At 45.8% G+C, this 17,977-nt stretch overlaps 1 protein-coding gene across 1 annotated transcript in view; it reads right to left on the reverse strand.

The window, feature by feature from the left end:
- Positions 1 to 584: 584 nt before the first annotated feature.
- LOC119163264 (signal peptide peptidase) overlaps positions 585 to 17,977 on the reverse strand; it is a 29,381-nt gene continuing 11,988 nt past the window's right edge. The window contains exons 6-11 of the mRNA XM_037415221.2: positions 14,895 to 15,020; positions 14,700 to 14,757; positions 13,151 to 13,271; positions 11,806 to 11,908; positions 6,437 to 6,522; positions 585 to 1,431 (exon numbers count right to left, since the gene is read on the reverse strand). Of these exons, the coding sequence (XP_037271118.2) occupies positions 1,293 to 1,431; positions 6,437 to 6,522; positions 11,806 to 11,908; positions 13,151 to 13,271; positions 14,700 to 14,757; positions 14,895 to 15,020 (633 nt within the window). The 3' untranslated portion in view covers positions 585 to 1,292. The remainder of the gene's footprint in view (positions 1,432 to 6,436; positions 6,523 to 11,805; positions 11,909 to 13,150; positions 13,272 to 14,699; positions 14,758 to 14,894; positions 15,021 to 17,977) is intronic.

Raw genomic sequence — 17,977 nt, forward strand, 5'->3', positions numbered from 1 at the left:
AACACTGCCAATTCATTTGCCTTTACCGGCACCAGCAGCAGCCGAGATTATATCAGGTGGTCATAGCAAGTGTGCCTGCTAACAAAAAATGGCTGCTTATACACAAGTTTCGAGACACCCCCGTATCTAAGACATAGTAGTACAACCCAAGTCGCAAGGACCTACTTGAAACTCTCGGCTACAGTCTAAACTTACTCCCAGTGGTCTACACTAGCTGAGTTCCTCACGAGACAATGAAGTGAATTGCTCACACACGCAAAGCCGCAAAACAGGTGTGAAAACATCTTTTTATTCTCTTTGGCTGGAAAGAGCACAACCAAACAAGACAAGTGGTACCATCACCCCCTCTTTTTTTTATTACAAAAGCAAGTGATAAGACTACAATGCTCGTGAATTATTTTAACCTCTACTTTCATTTGGACTCTCGACTGAAGTACAAAAATATTCTGCTCTGCAAGGAAAGAATTTGATATTCAAGCTGTCCATTGCCAGCTAGGACTACCAATCAAAACTAAAATTGAAAAAAAAAAAAAACCTTGCATTTTGATGGATCACAAATGTCTATGAAATGAACGTTCTATAGGTTCTTAAACAAACCAAACGGATTATGCAATTTTCACACAGCCCTAATGTCATAATAAATTACACTATGAGCCAAATGCGTCTTCTGCAATGTTTAGGTTTCCCAACTTGTCTCTCAACACGAAATATGGCTCGGTTTTTGAGTTGCTCAGATGCTATGTCGATGTAACAGTAAACAACGAAACACATGAACAGTTGTCAGGACACCGGGCCTTACAAAAATGTAGAGCTCTTTCAGAATTATTTTAAAAAGAAGGTATATAAGATTACAACAAAGGCAAAGGCTGTTGCACAGCTTTCCAAATTATCTCAATAAACGCTTAAGACTTTTTTAACTGAAACGAAACCCTTCATAAGGACCGTTTCGGCATCACAATAAGTTGGTTTTACAACCAACGAATCAGCAAAACTGCCACGAGCTGGGACCCTTAGCCGCACATGGCATCACGTCAGCATTGCAGCACGCTCCATTGTTTGCCTGGAAGCAAATCACGTTACACGAACTGAATCGGTCAAATATTTTCCTGCGCAAATGCTCGAAGAAACTTTCATATCAGTTTCCTTTCCTTCATAGTTTCAAATGTCACAACGTCTTGCAATGTCCGCACTTTCCGCAACGCTCAGAACATCGAAAACAGCGTCCCAAGTTTGAAATACGGCCCCCGAATTGTCCCTCCGCAGCGGCATCGTCCCGATTCTGACGAAGCGCTTCACTTTTCTTTCCTAGAATTCTTTTTCGCAGACGCTGGCGACGCTTTGGGTGTTTTCTGGTCACTGTCGCCGTCCGCTTCTCGCTCGAGCTGCTCGTCAGTGCCCGATGCCTTTTCATCCGCTGGGTGGTCTTCGTACCTGCAAGGAAAGAAAAAATTTGTGTGTAGTAGCTGGTAAAAGCAGTAGCAACATAAATCGGTGTAACAGGGTTTTGCAAATCAGGACTTTCATACGTTCGTACATTCTATTCTGCAAGTGCCCATGAATGGCTCTAGGCCTCGATAACAGTGCACTTTTGCTACACAAAAGACAGAAAAAAGAAATGGACAAAAAAAATGACAATGGCAGAAAATGAAGCAGATCAATCAAAAACAGAAATAAATGATAAACGGCAATGCAAGAGCTGAAAATTTAAAGATCAAAAACAACATATTTTGGCACTAGTAACCCTCAAACAAAATCTAGAGCTGCTACACCAATAGTTGAGCACTAATATGCAAACCAATATGTGGAGCTACATCAAATAAATAGACAGGGTGTTCGCACAAGATGGAATGCAGTCAGCGACATCGTTAGTGACACTAAAACGGTCTACTGACCGCTGGAGGACCATTTATGGCGACCAATCGCTCACATGCGAGAGCTTGTGCTCATACGCACACAACCTCCCCCATTTGGAAATAAAGCACGGAAGCACCCAGCTGTTGAGCACCTTGTAGCAGCTATATTTTAGCCATTCCGAGTCCTTCTGCTCCCATTTTGGAAAACTTCAATGCTACGGAAGGGAGCGACTTGCATTCAGACACACCACATGTAGTGGAATCGTTTCCTCTGGCCATTTAGAGACATGTACAAACAGTATGGCCGCTCAATAAAGAATAATATTTCAACGACAAACACTTGCTATCTACGTAACATGCGCATTTTCGAATGCCGCTGCAACCATCCGTCTTAATCCCCCCTTTTTTCATGTACCTGTGCCATCCCTGTCGCTTTGGCAAGGGCACAAAGGTTTGTGGATTGATTCAGGACAACTAGAATCACCGGAATAAAAGACTAAAATGAAAAGAGGCGCGGAGACCCTTTCTAGACTTTACTGCAAGAGAAAACGTGTGTGCGCCATAGGACCATGAAAAAGGCTGACATATTGCATTGAATATTAGAATGGCATCACATCATGCACAGCTACTATCGTATTTACTCGCATAATCCTCGCACTTTTTTTGCCAGAAAACCAATGCAAAGTTGGGGGGTGCGAGAATTACGCGAGGAAAACTTTCTACGAAAACGCAGAGAGCGAAAAAGAAAACGAGGTGGCCGCAAATTGGGATCGTCACAACAGCAACTTACAGCAAGCTTTAAAAAGTACTAATTAGAACTTACCTTAACAATAAAAGCAGAGGTTCAACACAAGACAAGATTTATTTGAGACACAAAAAGTGGAAGCAAATAGTCGAGAATTAGAATACCACACGCAAAGCTTGTGGGCGTAGCGGGCGTAGCGGTAGCATTCGTCGCTGAACAGAAGCCCTCAAAAGGTAAGCGTAGGACGTCAGTATTGGGCTGATGGCTATTAAACAGAATCGTCCGCAGTTTCCTTCTGAAGAAATAAAGTTTACCATCAATCCCAGTTTTAGGCACACTGCAGACCCAACGCGTCTTGGTGGCTTTCAGCTGCCGTCACCAGTAGCGAACACAAAACTCGTAGGCTCCGAAGGGCCTACCGGCGGCCCTGTTGCCGTTGTTTAGTGCATGACCCATCACTTGCAACTTGAAGCAGCCGTGTAGCTTCAGTATCGCCTCATAACGTGCCAGGATTACCGACACAACAAACAAAGCACGCCGCGACACGCACTGGCCACTTCGGTTTGGCTTGGATTGAATCTCCGTGCAATAGTACGCTTGATGCTTAAGAGATGGCGCCAGATGGGGCACGCTATCATCATGGGGCTGGAACGAGCAGACGACTTTGTTGCGGCAGTTTTTGGGGGTGCGATAATTACTCGAGGAAAAAAAAAAGCGTATTTTTCTTGGGCGATGTAGGGGGTGCGAGAATTATGCGAGTGCGAGGATTATGCGAGTAAATACGGTAATATGCAGCACTTTTGTCCAAAAAGTTATAAATGTTGCGGCAGCTTTCATTTCGTGTCTCCAAGCTTAACCGTATTCTCAGCGAAACTGGCATCATGCCTCAGTCAGAAGCCCCTGACCAAATGTGACCAGAATCTTCATCGTGTTCACGATTCAGTATTGATGAAACAACGCTGCAGAAGCTAGTCATGCAGGCAAGACTCAAAACAAAAAGATAGTCTCTAATTAGTTTCTTACAGCCAAAAACTGAAGAAACGAAAGCAACAGCAATGCGCGAGACCAAGGAATCTCAAACAGGGTTCTCGAGAATTCAGGGGATCCGTGAAACATCTTTCAGGTTGACCCCATGCTGTTAGATCAAGTGTGACTTGCTCTCATTCTACCATCATTAACACTGAACGTATTGATTTAGACGAAAAGATTAGTATGTTACTTGCTCTCATTCTACCCTCATTAACACTGAACGTATTGATTTAGACGAAAAGATTAGTATGTTACTTTGCGTTAAAAGGAGCCCCCGCATGCTGTGTCCACATATTGAATGTTTTAAACTAGCGTAAACTGCTCAACATAAACATTGGCAAGTACTCAGTCGCATTTCTTGTCTGTTTACGCGCTCTAAATACTACTATGTTCAAGTACAGACTTGCCCAAATAATAGTGCTTTTAAGCACTGTTTCTTAAAGCTGTAAATTGAAGAGCGCAATGAATTTAAGAGTTTATTAATTTTAATGTCTTTTAGGTGGAGGCTAGGTGCTGTTGCAATTTGACTAGTCGTTTGGTGGCGATTTTCACGGACTATCCATGCGAAATTGGGGTGAGCCAGGCACAAAACAGGTCGATTTGATTCTCCGGGCCCAAGATTTTATGCTTCAATCCAATCCAAGACGTGCCGAGTTCGTTTTGCAGTCGATCTATCGACAAAATGCGGCCTCCACCTATTCTGCACTAGTAAGGTGGCTACTCTCACTTCTTGACTGTCGGATCAGCCTCGACAGACCCGTCTCCCTCTCGCCTCCTTGTACCGTCTCTCCTCTGCTCTGCGACTGAACAAATTAGCCCCCCAGGCTTCTCTTGGTGCACTTTCAAGAAATTTACGTTGATTATGTAGGAATGGTGCAGCTACTTTTGAACACAGAGTAGCTTGCCGCAGTTGGTGCTAAAGCAGATTCCTTGGCATTGTACTTACATGCAGCTATTTGATAAAGTTATCAGTTTGTGCTTTATACAACACCCTTGCTAAAAGACTTTTGCCTACTGCCAACAAGCGACACAAGCTTGGAGGTGCAGCAAAAGTGCAAACAAAAAGAGGCAACAGCTGTATGTGATAAAACCCATCACATACAGTTAAACCTGCTTACAATAAACCTCTATTTAACAAACTCCTCGATATAACAAAGTTTTTCAATTCCACACCGTTGCTCCATAGAAGCACATGTATTTGTGACCTCTATGTAACAAAGTAACAGAGGGAAACAACCTTGATATAACGAATTTTCCCAACGAACAATCTAGGAATTTTGCCCCGGATTTTGGTATGAGCATGCATCTTGCGGGTGTCGTGCAGCCGACAAAGTGCGAGCGCTTGTGATTGCGCACGAGTGAGCGCAAGCTGGCGTCGCCACCGTTCTCCCTGTGCCCCTTCTCCCTCCCTCCAAACAAACAAAAAACTACTTTTGTGTTGGCAGTGCCACGCATTTAGTTAGCGTCACATGTGTAAGGCCGCACTGCACATGGAGGGCACCTTACCGAACAGTTTTTCCGCAGTATATGTGACTGTATCGTTCGCTCTTCATTTTCAATGCCATGCGCTCATGCATGATTTCACTGCGCACATGGTATGGCCCCCTACGACGTTCAGCTTTGCTTCTCTGTTTTTTTTAAATGCGGAGAACCGTGTCGTTACCACTGAGGGAATGTCAGATTAGGCGTTCATTGAAACTCTCAGAGACCACGGTGACGACGGATCTTCGGCGGTCTCGTCACGCATTACAGTCTTGCGCCGCACCGCAAGTTCACAAGCTCATAGCATTCGCGATTAGCCGATTAGTTCTGGCAACAACTCGGGGACGCGTTGAATGCAGTGCAATGAGCGTGATAGAAAAAGAATTGTTATATTACCAATATGGTTGATTAGGCGAGTTGCTGATACATGACTGTTAAAATGAGAGTGCACTGCTTAGACGCGAACAGAAAGACAGGGACAAGCGCTTACTACCCACTGAAAATTTATTCGGAAAACTGAAATATATACTGACAGATGAAACAGTGTCATGGCACATACAATAAGACAAAATCATGGACCAAAATAACAGAACCGATAAAAGATCTATGTACGTCAGCCCCACCATACCAACGCCTACTGTGCTTTCGAATGATTACTTAACTCTTATGGCATCTGCTACTGTCAAAAAATGCTAGCTCCTTATCGGACAGAGCTATCCATGGTTTGCTGACGCAAGTCTGGTGTTCACGCGCTATGTATGCTGCCTCAATTATAAGCCTTGTGGTGTGAAGTACAGTTTGATTACACAGTCGTACTTTACAAACACAAAGATGAGCTACACTTTACAAACACAAAGATACTGAAGCTACACGGCTGCTTTCAAGTTGAAAATGATAGATCATGCACTAAACAATAGCAACAGGGCTGCCGGCAGTCTCCCTTTTGTTTAATTTGTGCAGTTAATTTTCGAATTTTCATACTGAACCTGCATGTAAGGAAATCCTCTTTATAACGAATTTTTCTAGGATTTCATCAATTGCCTTATATCCAGGTTTAACTGTAGAGGTTTAACTGTAGGTTTAACTGAAAATTGTTTATCCTCAAAGTTGCCTTGAGAAGTCAACACTTGTCTATCACACCAATAACAAGCAGATGAAGGAGAGCTGATGGTATGTTGCGGAATTTGACAGCAAAAATGCTAGACTTCCACCACCTCGTGAATTCCAAGATACCCGATTACCATTTCAGTACAAGGGCACCGTTTCAGTTTTCAAACAAACAAATCCGAGGAGCTTGATGTTGATGAAGCTGCCTCAATATACTCACTTGAACATGGCCGTTATGTCACCCATGATGGCTGCAACTGTGAGCGGTACGCCGGTGCACGCTGGTACCAAGTACAGGAGTGCCGGCTGTAAGGAAGAGAAAACCCATTGGCTAAGCTCTTACACTGCTACAACTCAATATAATAAACCACAACAATGTGCTCATTATTTGCCTGCACCATTTCCGTCTATTGTGCAGAGTTCATGTTTATTCGGTGCAATACAGTCGAGCCCACATATAACGGCCCCACTTAAAACGAGCTTTCGCTTAAGACGGACAATATCCGCGTGACCGTGAAAATTTACACTGGTTCAAAGGCACAAAATTACACTTACAACGAACGTCTCCGAGCGCCGCTGATCGGTTACAGCGAACGGAGTCACAGTCTCTGCTTACTTCCCGAGAAACCACTTTTGACCACGGATCAGGCATCGGTGAGGGGCCCATACATTTCTATTGCTAAAAGCCAACCCTGCCTCCGTGACCCTCTAGCTGCCGCTCTCCCCGACCCATGGAAGAAGAAAAGCTGTTTCTTCCCTCCATGCCCCAACTGCTTTTTGTTACGCACCCCTCCATCTTTTGTCACCCCGCTACTTTGAGCACCCCGCATCGCCAGACGAGGCCCGTGTTTTCACACTGCCACCAATCTTTCGAAGACCGGTCGGCCATGTGCCCCGTTTTTAATCGCTGGTACTGTCGTTGGCATAGCCAGCCTGAAGTGACCAGACCATTTGCCAACAACCTCGGCCACCGACTGTATCCGATAGCCTGCGTCTAGTGCACGTGCGTACGCTGCCCCACCGACTCTGATAATTCGCGATTCGTTTCGTGTTTAGGACTTGTTCTCGCTCACTTCGCACTCTACTCAGCAGCCTTCCGCGCGAGAGCAGAAGCGTGAAAACGGCTTTTAATTTGCGCGGAACGAATCACGAAATATCGATGTTCGGGAAACCACGCAAACCTGCTGGCGCAACTAAACGATTTTTCGACCACGGCCGCCGATTCTTCTAACACCGCCGCGCGCACCGATCCAGGTGGCCATGCTTTGACTTCTGCGAGCGTAGGCACTCTTTCCAAGTTTTTTTACGGGCGTGTTTCGCGGACCTTTCAAGCAAGCTACCCATCCTGCCTCCTTCCCGTGTGTTTTGGTTTTCAAGGTCGCCCTCCCGCCACATCCTCCCCTCTCTTTATCGCAACTCCTTGTCCCTCTCCTGTAAGTCTGCTCTCCTCTCTTGATCACAACCCCTTCGCCCACGGAGGAAGGAAATGCCTTCGCCCTTCTCCACTGCTCCGCGACACCCGCCACGCTGGCTCGAATTAGTCTTGTTTTCTGACTGGAAACGGGCCCAAAGCTATTCCACGCGTTCTGGCATGTGAGTCACATGTGCACGTCTTGCTCGCTCTTGGTGTGCGTGTGGGGTCATGGTTGCTGGCAAGAGGACTAGCACGCTTTTTTATGCTGTTAAAAAAAACGTCGAAAGTGTGACCGCTTGGCTTGAGCGTAATCCCCGGGTTAGATTCAGCGTTGCGGAGCACTTGCTCATAGCTGTCGACCACCTAGCAGCCAACTTGCCGCTTCGGGCGTCTCGGTATTCAGCTGTGGAGATAGTGAATATTTCGTGGGCGGCGGTGACAGCTACATGCGCGCAAAACTTTTCGCAAGGCCGACTTCATCGACGTATATGACCTGGGAGAGCGGGTGGGACATCTGTTGCGATTGTTTAATTATGGCCGATGATGATGCCAACACTGCGGAACCGTGCATAAATCGGGGCATTGTGAATGAAGTATGTGGCGACAGCAATTTTGAGGAATGGGATTGCGAGAACGATGAAACTTCGGAGCCAGTGCCTCATGCAGCTTATGCCACGGGCCTCGGCGAACGACCCTGCAGTTTCGAATGAACTCGATACCGCCCTTATCGCTTCTGCTCTTCGAAACACGTGCATCATGGACTTTTTTGGGCAAGAAAAGTGTGCTTTCACTCGCAACTTTTTTTAAACGCTGTGTTTCATTTACTACGAACTTCGCTATACAGCGAACGGATGCCGCGTCACGCTCTGGTTTGTTATAAGCAGGCTCGACTGTAGTGGCTCGTACACTTGCATCAGAGCTAGCAACCCCTCTAGTTGCTAGATTAATAGTGACATGACGTGGTTATCCAAAGAAACTGTGCACAGCAGTCATGAAACGTGGAGTTCTGATGCCGCACTTCATTGCACAAGCACTGTACTTTCACATTCTTTGAGTGGACATTTTATACAACAACCATCATGAATTTCACCCGCAGTCGTTTTCATAGACAGGAATAGTGTTAACTTTTTGCCTTTTTTTATAATATTTGGGAACTAAAAATGCTATGCAACCTCGCTGGCTGCTATTAGCAGCATGCGAGGCTGTGGTGAGCATGCAAAAGCCGTGATTGAGTCATGTTTCAGTCTATCAGCAAAGCAACGACACGCATGTCTGAACTTGAAGTGTCGCAACAGAATACAAAAAATACACCATCTTTCGCTGAAGGGAACCAAGAGTAGCCTGCAAAGCAGTGAATGGGACGACTTAAAGTTCCGTCCATAATAGGCGCCTTCCCCGATGTTAACGCTTCCTTGCAAGTGGAGCACACCTATAATTCACTGTAGATTTTGTTGCTGTTACTTGTCTCATACTATTGTTGAAGCACGTCACACCAGTTCATTACCACGCCACGCAGGAGCACATGCACTCATCGCGCGTCTGCAAAATCTCATTCCCCCCGTTGCCATCACATGATTGCCGAGAATCGATGGTGTCGAATCATGTGATCCCAAACGCAGCTCCTGTGATCACGGATGAGATAGCCGGGGCCAACGATCACACGTGAGCTGTGCGCGTTGATGTGCCCCTGGTTTCGGATACAGAAAAAGTGGCCCTTGAGTGTCGTGCGAGTGACATTCAGTGAGACTTTTCGTCGACGTGAGCAACACGACGCGAGCGGTCTGTTTTTGGAAACTCGGAAGCGACAGCGACGACTGGAACGCCGTTCACAGTCATAAGCTAAGCGATGGTGAATGAACTGCTTCAGTGTATGAAGTGCGGTGTGTGTGGCAGGCCTGGCAGCATTTACAAGAAAGATCGAGAATATGGCATTGCCACGAAACTTGTGCCGACGTGTGGTGAGTGAGTGCGGGAGACTAAAAAGTGTACGAAGCTCGCCAATAGCGGGAGAGATGTGGCCCACTGCCCTTTTGAGATCAACGTGCTCGTAGTTCACCTGGCACAGCCAATGAACAAACTCCGTTGAATTACATTTTTTTTTCACCTTGAATATTTCACAGGGATGCTTGTACACAAAGACATATAAAGATTGCGTGAAACTGAAAATGAATCCTGCCTTGCAGAAGGCTGCCGTGCACGTTATTGACGACTGTGTGAGCACCGTCAGAACGCCATATGCCGACCTGAACTATGTAAGCCCTAGAAACATCAGGCGTGCAATGAAAAAGCCCACGAAGAATGATGATGCCTACACTCCTGGTGGCTTCTAGCATCATTACTGCACAGCTTTAGACCTTTACTGTTGAACACACATGCTCACCGTGTCCCCTAAACTTATTTTCTCAAAACAACATTTTTCATCACATCCGAGGCCGTTACCCACAGTATTTTTTTATGTAGTGGTTCGATTCTGATCATTTTTGCAGCATTTGAAAGTTTATACATTGATGAGTGCGAGGAGACCGAAAAATTATGATAATATTATTAGCAACAGTGATTTAAATAACAATAGAATTAAGCAAGAGTTTTTGATGAGCCTACTTGTTAAAGGGGTCGCGAACAAATATGAAACTTTCCGGTTGTAGTTTACCTTATTTAAATAAGGATTAGACATACCGATTCTAAAATATGTTGGTGCAATATCCAGTTTGTAATTAATGACACGCGTTCAAAATCTGAGTTTTTTGGGGCTCACTGGCTACCATGCGGTTGGCCGCTATAGGTACTAAGATGCGACGTCAATGAAACGTCCACGTAAAAGAACTTATGAACAGAGCGTTTATTTTGCTCAAAAGTGATAGCTTTAGAGGAACTGAGAAAATAAAAATATAGCAGAGCAGTTTTTACAATCCGAGTTGTACGCTGTGCAATTACAGTGTGAGATCTGCTTGGTTCTGCGTTCAAGTACATCAAGGCTATGTCACGTGTGTATCCTTGCCTTCCCCCCAGTTGCTTGGCTCAATCAGTGCAGCCAGTGCAGCCTCCCAGTTTCTCTTGTTGTGTCACGTTGTGTTCTACTGCGTGTTCTTGGTGGCTTAGTTCTCGCTATGTGAATTGTGTGGGTTGTCAGACAGTGCCACACAACTTATCAAAGTGCAAACAACGTTCGCTTTCACATGCTGCCCAGCGAGCCACAGTGTAGAGCAGTGTGGCTTCGAGCTATCAGCTACTATAGCCCCGATGGTATGGGCACACAGTATGGAGGCTCATGATAGGGGCTTCCGCAAGCGGAGGTTCTGCTACACGACTTCGATACGAGTGCTTCCAGGGCGCAGGCTTCTTTGCCACCGCCGCTGCTGTCTTGCTTTGGCAATGGCATATTTCGCAATATGCATGGGTGCGTCAGCGTACTGAAAGCCCAACAGCCGACTCCGCTGTAGCAGACAACGCTATAGTTCGGCAAGATCGGCCGTTCCTCCGCTGTGTTTCCGCCACGTTATGGTATTGTTGCGGTGACGGTGCCGTAATGGAAACAGTATGATGCTACGAACCATGGTCAACTAAGGCTAAATAAAATCGCTACGCCGCCATGTTTTGTCGACGACAGACTTTTCCTTGGCTGTCTTAAAGTGATGTCAGCTGCACAGTTGACAGGAAATTGCACTTTTTTACTTATTTAGAAGAGCCCAGCGAGTCGAGCTATAGAATTAAATGGACGGCAAGGATTCCAAATACACAAGAAGCTGGAAATTTTCGGAAAACGTTTCACGGCCCCTATAAGGCCATAAGTCTTGAACCAATGAAACTAAAAACAAAATGTGGTTTCCTTGCACTCCCTCTCATTACAGACCACTGTCATATCTAATTTGCAGCAATCTTTTATGAAGAAGCTGTCTAAACAGTGGGCAGAATGTAAGTTTATGAAACAGTCAATATTTTTAAATCTGGAAGCGACAGCCGAAAACTAATTACATTATTGCTTTCAGCTGTGAAAAATGCGTATCATAAAAATTTGAACTGTAGATACTGAAAATTAAAAAAAAAATTCCACACATGTGTGTCCCCTTCAACGGCCCCTATAGTTGTAAGCCAGGAGCGCAGTGGGAAGGGGGGGGGGGATATGCATTGGAATGGAGTAGATATGGTATGTCTTTATCAGTCATTGTGGTTCTCACCTGTGCATGGTTGAAATAGACCATGATGAAGATGGTTAGCGCCAGACCGAGCACGTAGGCAACAAAGCTGCTCACGAAGTAGAGATTCCTTTGCCTGTTTAGGCTGCAAGAGAAAGAGGGGTTGTGGCAGTCAATTCCCACAGTGTTCAGCACTAATGGAAGCTTGCTTGATGAGCCAATCTCCTAAATAAGGTCACCAATGCATGCAAGACAGCTGCGGCGATTACATTACATATGAATGTCAGGGCGGTGCGTGCTGCTCAGACGCTCCGTTCTGAAAAACAATGCTCGTACCCCTCTCCAGTACCTGTCTGATCCTCCTCGTACGTGAAGGGACGCAATTTTACCCTGGGACAACATTTCGTTGCACCAATGTCGTAGATTGGTCCTCTCTACACTATGAAATGACAACTTGACCCTGCGGCGACGCAATTTTGGCTGTGCCTTTATCCTGCTTCTTCACCACACCACCCTCACACGAGCGACTTCTGAAGGAAGCCTTGCTCATTCGTTGGCTGCGTGATAACGTAATCGCTGGCTGCGTGATAACGTAATCGCTGGCTGCGTGATAACGTAATCGCTGGCGTCGCATCATGTTGTTGAAGTGGGCATAGTCACCGCAATTGGCTACGTCTACTTCTTGGTCATCGAGAAGAAAGTAAGGCCAGGTGACAAACCAAAAATCAGCCGAAACAAGTTGTTCTATTATTCACAACTTCTTTATTACAGCACTTGTTCGTAATAATCTTGCAGCAGCATGTTCACGTTGTACAAAATTGCAGTTATCACTTTGTCACACGTTTTGGACAACGGGGCTGTTAACTGGTCATTAAAAAAAATTCTAGGTTTTCCCATGCCAGGGCAAGGATATAGCTTTGAGGTACACTATAAAGGGAGATGTTTGGTTAATCATGACCACAAGGTTACTCGTAAATGTGTACCAAAATTTCAATACATGGTCATTTCGACATTTTGCCACCATCAAAACACAGCCATCTAGCTACGTCCACTAAAATACCACAGCACGTGAAATATACGAGTTTCCATTACAAACTTCAACTTCAAGCGTGTAGTTTATATTACACAAACTTTCCACCGATTTCAAAATTTTACAGAACTCAATGCCTTGTTTGAAGATGGTGTGGTACACATGTAGACTTGTTAAGCACAGAGCATTCTCACCCATAACATTGCTGACTAAATTAATATGTGCCATATTAATACTGGGGCTTTCAGAAATGTTGTAAAAGGACAGACTAATCTAAGACACGCCGTTGTTTGTTTCAAGCCCCATTAAAATGCAGCTTAAAAACTCAGAAACATGCGCACTTTACTTCAATCGTACCTGGAGTCGAACCGCAGCAGGAGGGCGATAAAGATGCCAGGAATGACGATGTCTCCTAGGCCGAGCATGGCAAAGTGCTTGCCCGCAAAGCCGCTCTCAAGGAAATCTTGGGGGAAAACCACTGAAAATGAAGGCGCAATAACATCGATTACTCTTGGGCAAAGACACCTTCCATCATAGTATTACCACTGTAACATGTCAATGTAGCATGTCCATATACGTTACATTCCCTCAAGGTTTCACTGCCCTATCTACCAATGGTTTTACTTAAAACATCGCTCCATTAGCGTTCGCAAAAGACATTCTCCACTGGACCCAAGTCACTTCAGCAGCAGTGCGGACATGAGAAAGTAATCTGAAATCCGTGGTATCACATGAACTGGCACAACATATTAAGCATGATATAAGCAATGTGCCATGCTTTTTGCTGATAACTAATCGTTAGCAATGCACCCAGTTTTTAGCCAGTAACTATTCAGTAAGAGATACCCGTTTATTGTGGCATAATTGCGTTAACTCTGCACAACTTGTGTACAGGGGGGGCACGTCAAAAGTTCCCAGGCCACTATCCCATATGTTACTATGGCAGCATGGCCCGCAAAACTTTTGACACCCCCTGTACATATATCGTACATGTACGGTGCTCACGAAATGAGCCAATTTGCGGCTAGGCAATGCACATACGTTCTTTCACTGCCACTACCTTAAGTTCCTGTTGTACACCAGCATAATGTTGGCTGTACACTTATGCCAGAGCCGACATCACGTTTAGTGACCAGATTCGTAGGAATACAATGCAGTTCCCTTACAAAATTGCACAAACCTATCAACACACCTCTAAGTTTAATCATTATACCGTATGGCAAAGTAGCACACTCTTGACAGGGACAAAGGAAATAGGATGGACACGACACTGTGTGTCGTGTCTATCTTGTCCCTTTTGTCCCCATCTAAAGTGGGCTACTTAACAATACGGTATGATGATTTGTTACCAACTAGCCCAGATCTCATCCTTATTCAACTTCTCCAAGTTTTAACACAGTGTTTCCTTCTATGGGGCTGTACATGGTTTATTGTATACTGCCATTGTCCATATACACTCCCTCTACTTCTGATTAGGTTTCTCCTTTTGCCCAATGCAGGCTAGTACCAGGTCAGAGGCAATGTTTCCCTGGTTGACCATCCCTTCTCCAGTCCTATGGCATTCAAATCTTCTATAACTATTACTGACATGTAGACAGATTTTTGAAAGCGTATTTCATCACTATGGAATGCCTTGACATTTTCCTAAATCTATGTACATCTTCTGCATCTGCACCATATTTCCACAACCCCAGGCACCAAGTGGAAAGAGGGCTACAGACACAATTGGGGGTGGGGTGTAATAACTACTGAAAAACAGCTGTTTCCCTCAAACACCAAAGGTCTTCTACAAGTGACCCGCCACACCCTCCCCTTCAAGGCAAAGGTTCCTGGCTACGGGACTGTTCACCACACATTCTATTCATTAGTCGACTGCCCCTCCAATGCTGAAACCACGGGAACTCACATTTGATGGGTGCTTCGAAAGACTTGGCGACGGTCACCATGACGTCCGTGCCAAAGACCTGTGCATCGAAATGAAAGACACTCTCAGCAAGAGCACACGACAGCCAAACAGGGAACAGGCCCAAACACAGGAGGGGGACGCCAACCTTCACGAAGGCAAGGCCAGTCCCGGTCTCCCAGCCCAGTTCTCGCTCACCCAGAAGATGTCGTAGACGAAGAGGCCACCGAGCAGGATGCAACCCGTTGCCACCGTGTTTATGTGCAGCAGCTCGACGCCATTAACAGCAAAGGCAAGCCCAAACAGGTTGTTGGCCACCCAGTGCTGCAAAGTTGAGAAAGGGAACGTGGGAAATGCCTCTGAGCAAAGCATGCATAGCGAACAACGTGGCAGCACACTTTCAATGCCTAAGCAATGGAAGCCCGATTATAAATGAAAAACATTCGCGAGCTGTCTAACCGGCCACATTTGTCTGCTGGTTATGTTGCTAGATGACTGACCAAAAAGTTGCGGGATTGAATCAAGGCCGCCATAGCCACATTTTTGATGGGGGCGAAAATGTTTCTGACCTATATACTTCCATTTAAGTGCATGCTGAAGAACCCTAGGGGGCCGAAATTTCCAGAACCCTCACTTAGCAACGGGCCAATCCTTCATAGGTCCATAACTACTCAAGATACGAATGAAGACTGTCAAACATACAATGCTTAACTCAAAGCAATAAAAGAAAATGTAGAATAGGCCACAAATCACTAACTGCTTCGCATTACATAGACTACCCGAATAGGTGGGATATGCCATTATTATTTTTTTCTTTATCTCTCTTTTTTTGTCTCATATCCGTTTCGTGTCTTTTGTCTATTACTATTTCTTCCTTTCAGTTTATGTTCAGTCGAAACTCGCAATAACGAAATTGCCGGGGAAACTGAAAAATTTCGTTTTCGAGAGAATTTCGTTGCCGCGAGTACGAGACATAAAAACATTGATACGGCCAGCAGAACGAAAATTTATTGCCAGAAGTCGGTCAACTTACTTTGCCGACCCTTGCCATGCAACAACTTCAAAGATCTGCCTTCGCAATGGAAAAAGTGGTCCATTGCTACGTCGTCGCCATGTGCACCAAAGAAGCGAAGGGTGTCCTGCGCATCCAAAACAACCCGCGGGTTGTTTCGGATGCGCTAGCGCGCTGTTCCTGCCCGCAGTATCGCTGTCAGCGAAGTTAGGGTTAAGGCAGACTCCGATGACGCGCCGCACTCGTAGAACGCGCGCCACTCGTAGTAATCTGATCGTGCATCCGGTGCAGCCACTCGTAGTAATCTGACCGTGCCGCCGCTTACAGCTTCGTTGCTTGCGACGAAACACGTCGCCCCGAGTGCGCTAGCGCGTCGTTCCTGCTCGCAGTCTCGCTGTCAACGGAGTGAGGGCTAAAGACGACTCCGATGACGCGCCGCGCTCGTAGTAACCTGATCGCACATCCGCCTACTGCTCCTAACTAAAGCGTAATTATATCAAGTGATCATCGAGCCATGAACACGTCACGAAGTAGCAATTTTCGAGAGCCATGTACTCGCGACGCACAAGCAGCAGACGACGATCTCCTGGAGCAAGCATCGGGCCAATGGCGAGGCGAGCTGAGGCAACATGGCGGCCAAAGCCAATCAAGGGCGTCGAAACTATCTTCAAACGTTTGCTTTGTGTGCACTTGTTTTTAAAGGAAGGAGCCAGCTGAGGCGAGAAAGTTAAATACGAAGAAATGCTCTTTCTGATGATCCCAAGAAGCCGGCTCCCGACCCCGCCATCGCAAAGCCATAATTTTTTGAAAATCGCTGTTTTCTCGCGATTTCCAGAAAATGTTTCGCTACCTAGGTGGGTGAAACGAATTTTCCGAAGCACTTCTGCGCGGTTTTTAGTGTATATATTTTGGAATTGGATAGAAGAAGGGTTCCAGAAACTGAAAACTTGATTTTCAAAAAATCGATTTTTTTTGCCAATTCCTGCGATCCCAAAGCCACGTCCTCCCTTAAGTAAACAAAAACGGCGGTACCCACGCTAGCGTGGAAAAAGCAGACGTTTACAAATTTTGAGTGTGCATAACACGCATACAAGCATATTTTCGACAGTTAACCTTTGGCGGGAGGGTAAAATAAGGCCCGCACCATGGTAGAAAATTCGCTAATGCGAGATCGCTGTCCAAAAACATTTCGTTGCTGCGAGATATGTAATACATGGGCTTCTATGAACGTTCGGCGGGGATCCGGAAATATTTCGTTGCCGCGGGGATTTCGTACTCGCGGGGTTTCGTTATTGCGGGTTTAGACTGTATTTCCTTTTCTTCCTCACTTTTCTTTGTCCCTCTATTTCTTGCTTTCCATTTCTTTCCCCGATTCTCTCTTTTCCTTTCTATGCCATGCTTTACACTCTCTCTACCTGCTTTTCCTGTATCTCCACTCCTTTCCCTCACTCTCCTTCTCCCGTTCATTGCCATGCTATACTATACAAGCTTACGCTATGCCGGAAAAGCGTGCGTGGATAGCAGAGTGGTTACGAAGCTTGTGTTCAGTGCACAGGTATCTGGACTCGAATACCGCCTGGCCACGAACTTTCTGAGATGCGAAGCAGCTTTTGCCCAGGGATGTGTCGATCCTTCCCTCACGCGTCTGCTCTCCCACTGCGCACGCGCCAACTCTCTCCGCCTTTTCAGGCCCAGGGGCCGCGAGCGTTGCCTCCGCTATGTTGCTTTTCTCCCGTTTCTTTCTTTCTGCCACAGCCGTGCTCTCGCATATGATGCACCGTGCACTCATTCCCGCTGCACTCTCTTTGGCAACGGCATCAGTAACATAAGCTGTGATAGCAATGCAAGCTGTGAAAGCATTAGCGTAAGCAGCACCGCTGAGCAGCAGAGGGCTTGGGACTCTGAACGTAAACGGCAAACAGCGGAAGCAGTGCTGGGTGTTCTTTTTGTGGTGCGATGAGTACACACACAATAATACACACAATGAAGGGGGGGGGGGGGGTAACATCAGCGGTACACAACATATACACATCTCCACACATGAAACATACAGGGAAACAGAAATGCAACAACAATGGAAATACAAGTGAACACCAAGCGCTGCTTTGCATCCCCACATGGTTCCTTTTAGTGGGAGATGGTGCAACTTTTCTTTCTCTCTCTGTACTTGTTCTCATTTTGTTAATTGCATCCCACACTGTACGAATCAGTCCAGATGTTCTTAAAGAAGATTAGGAGGACAAGGAGAGTGCATGTTGGTCTATGAAGA

This window comes from Rhipicephalus microplus, chromosome 9, assembly GCF_043290135.1.
Source record: "Rhipicephalus microplus isolate Deutch F79 chromosome 9, USDA_Rmic, whole genome shotgun sequence".
NCBI classification, from domain to species: Eukaryota; Metazoa; Arthropoda; class Arachnida; order Ixodida; family Ixodidae; genus Rhipicephalus; species Rhipicephalus microplus.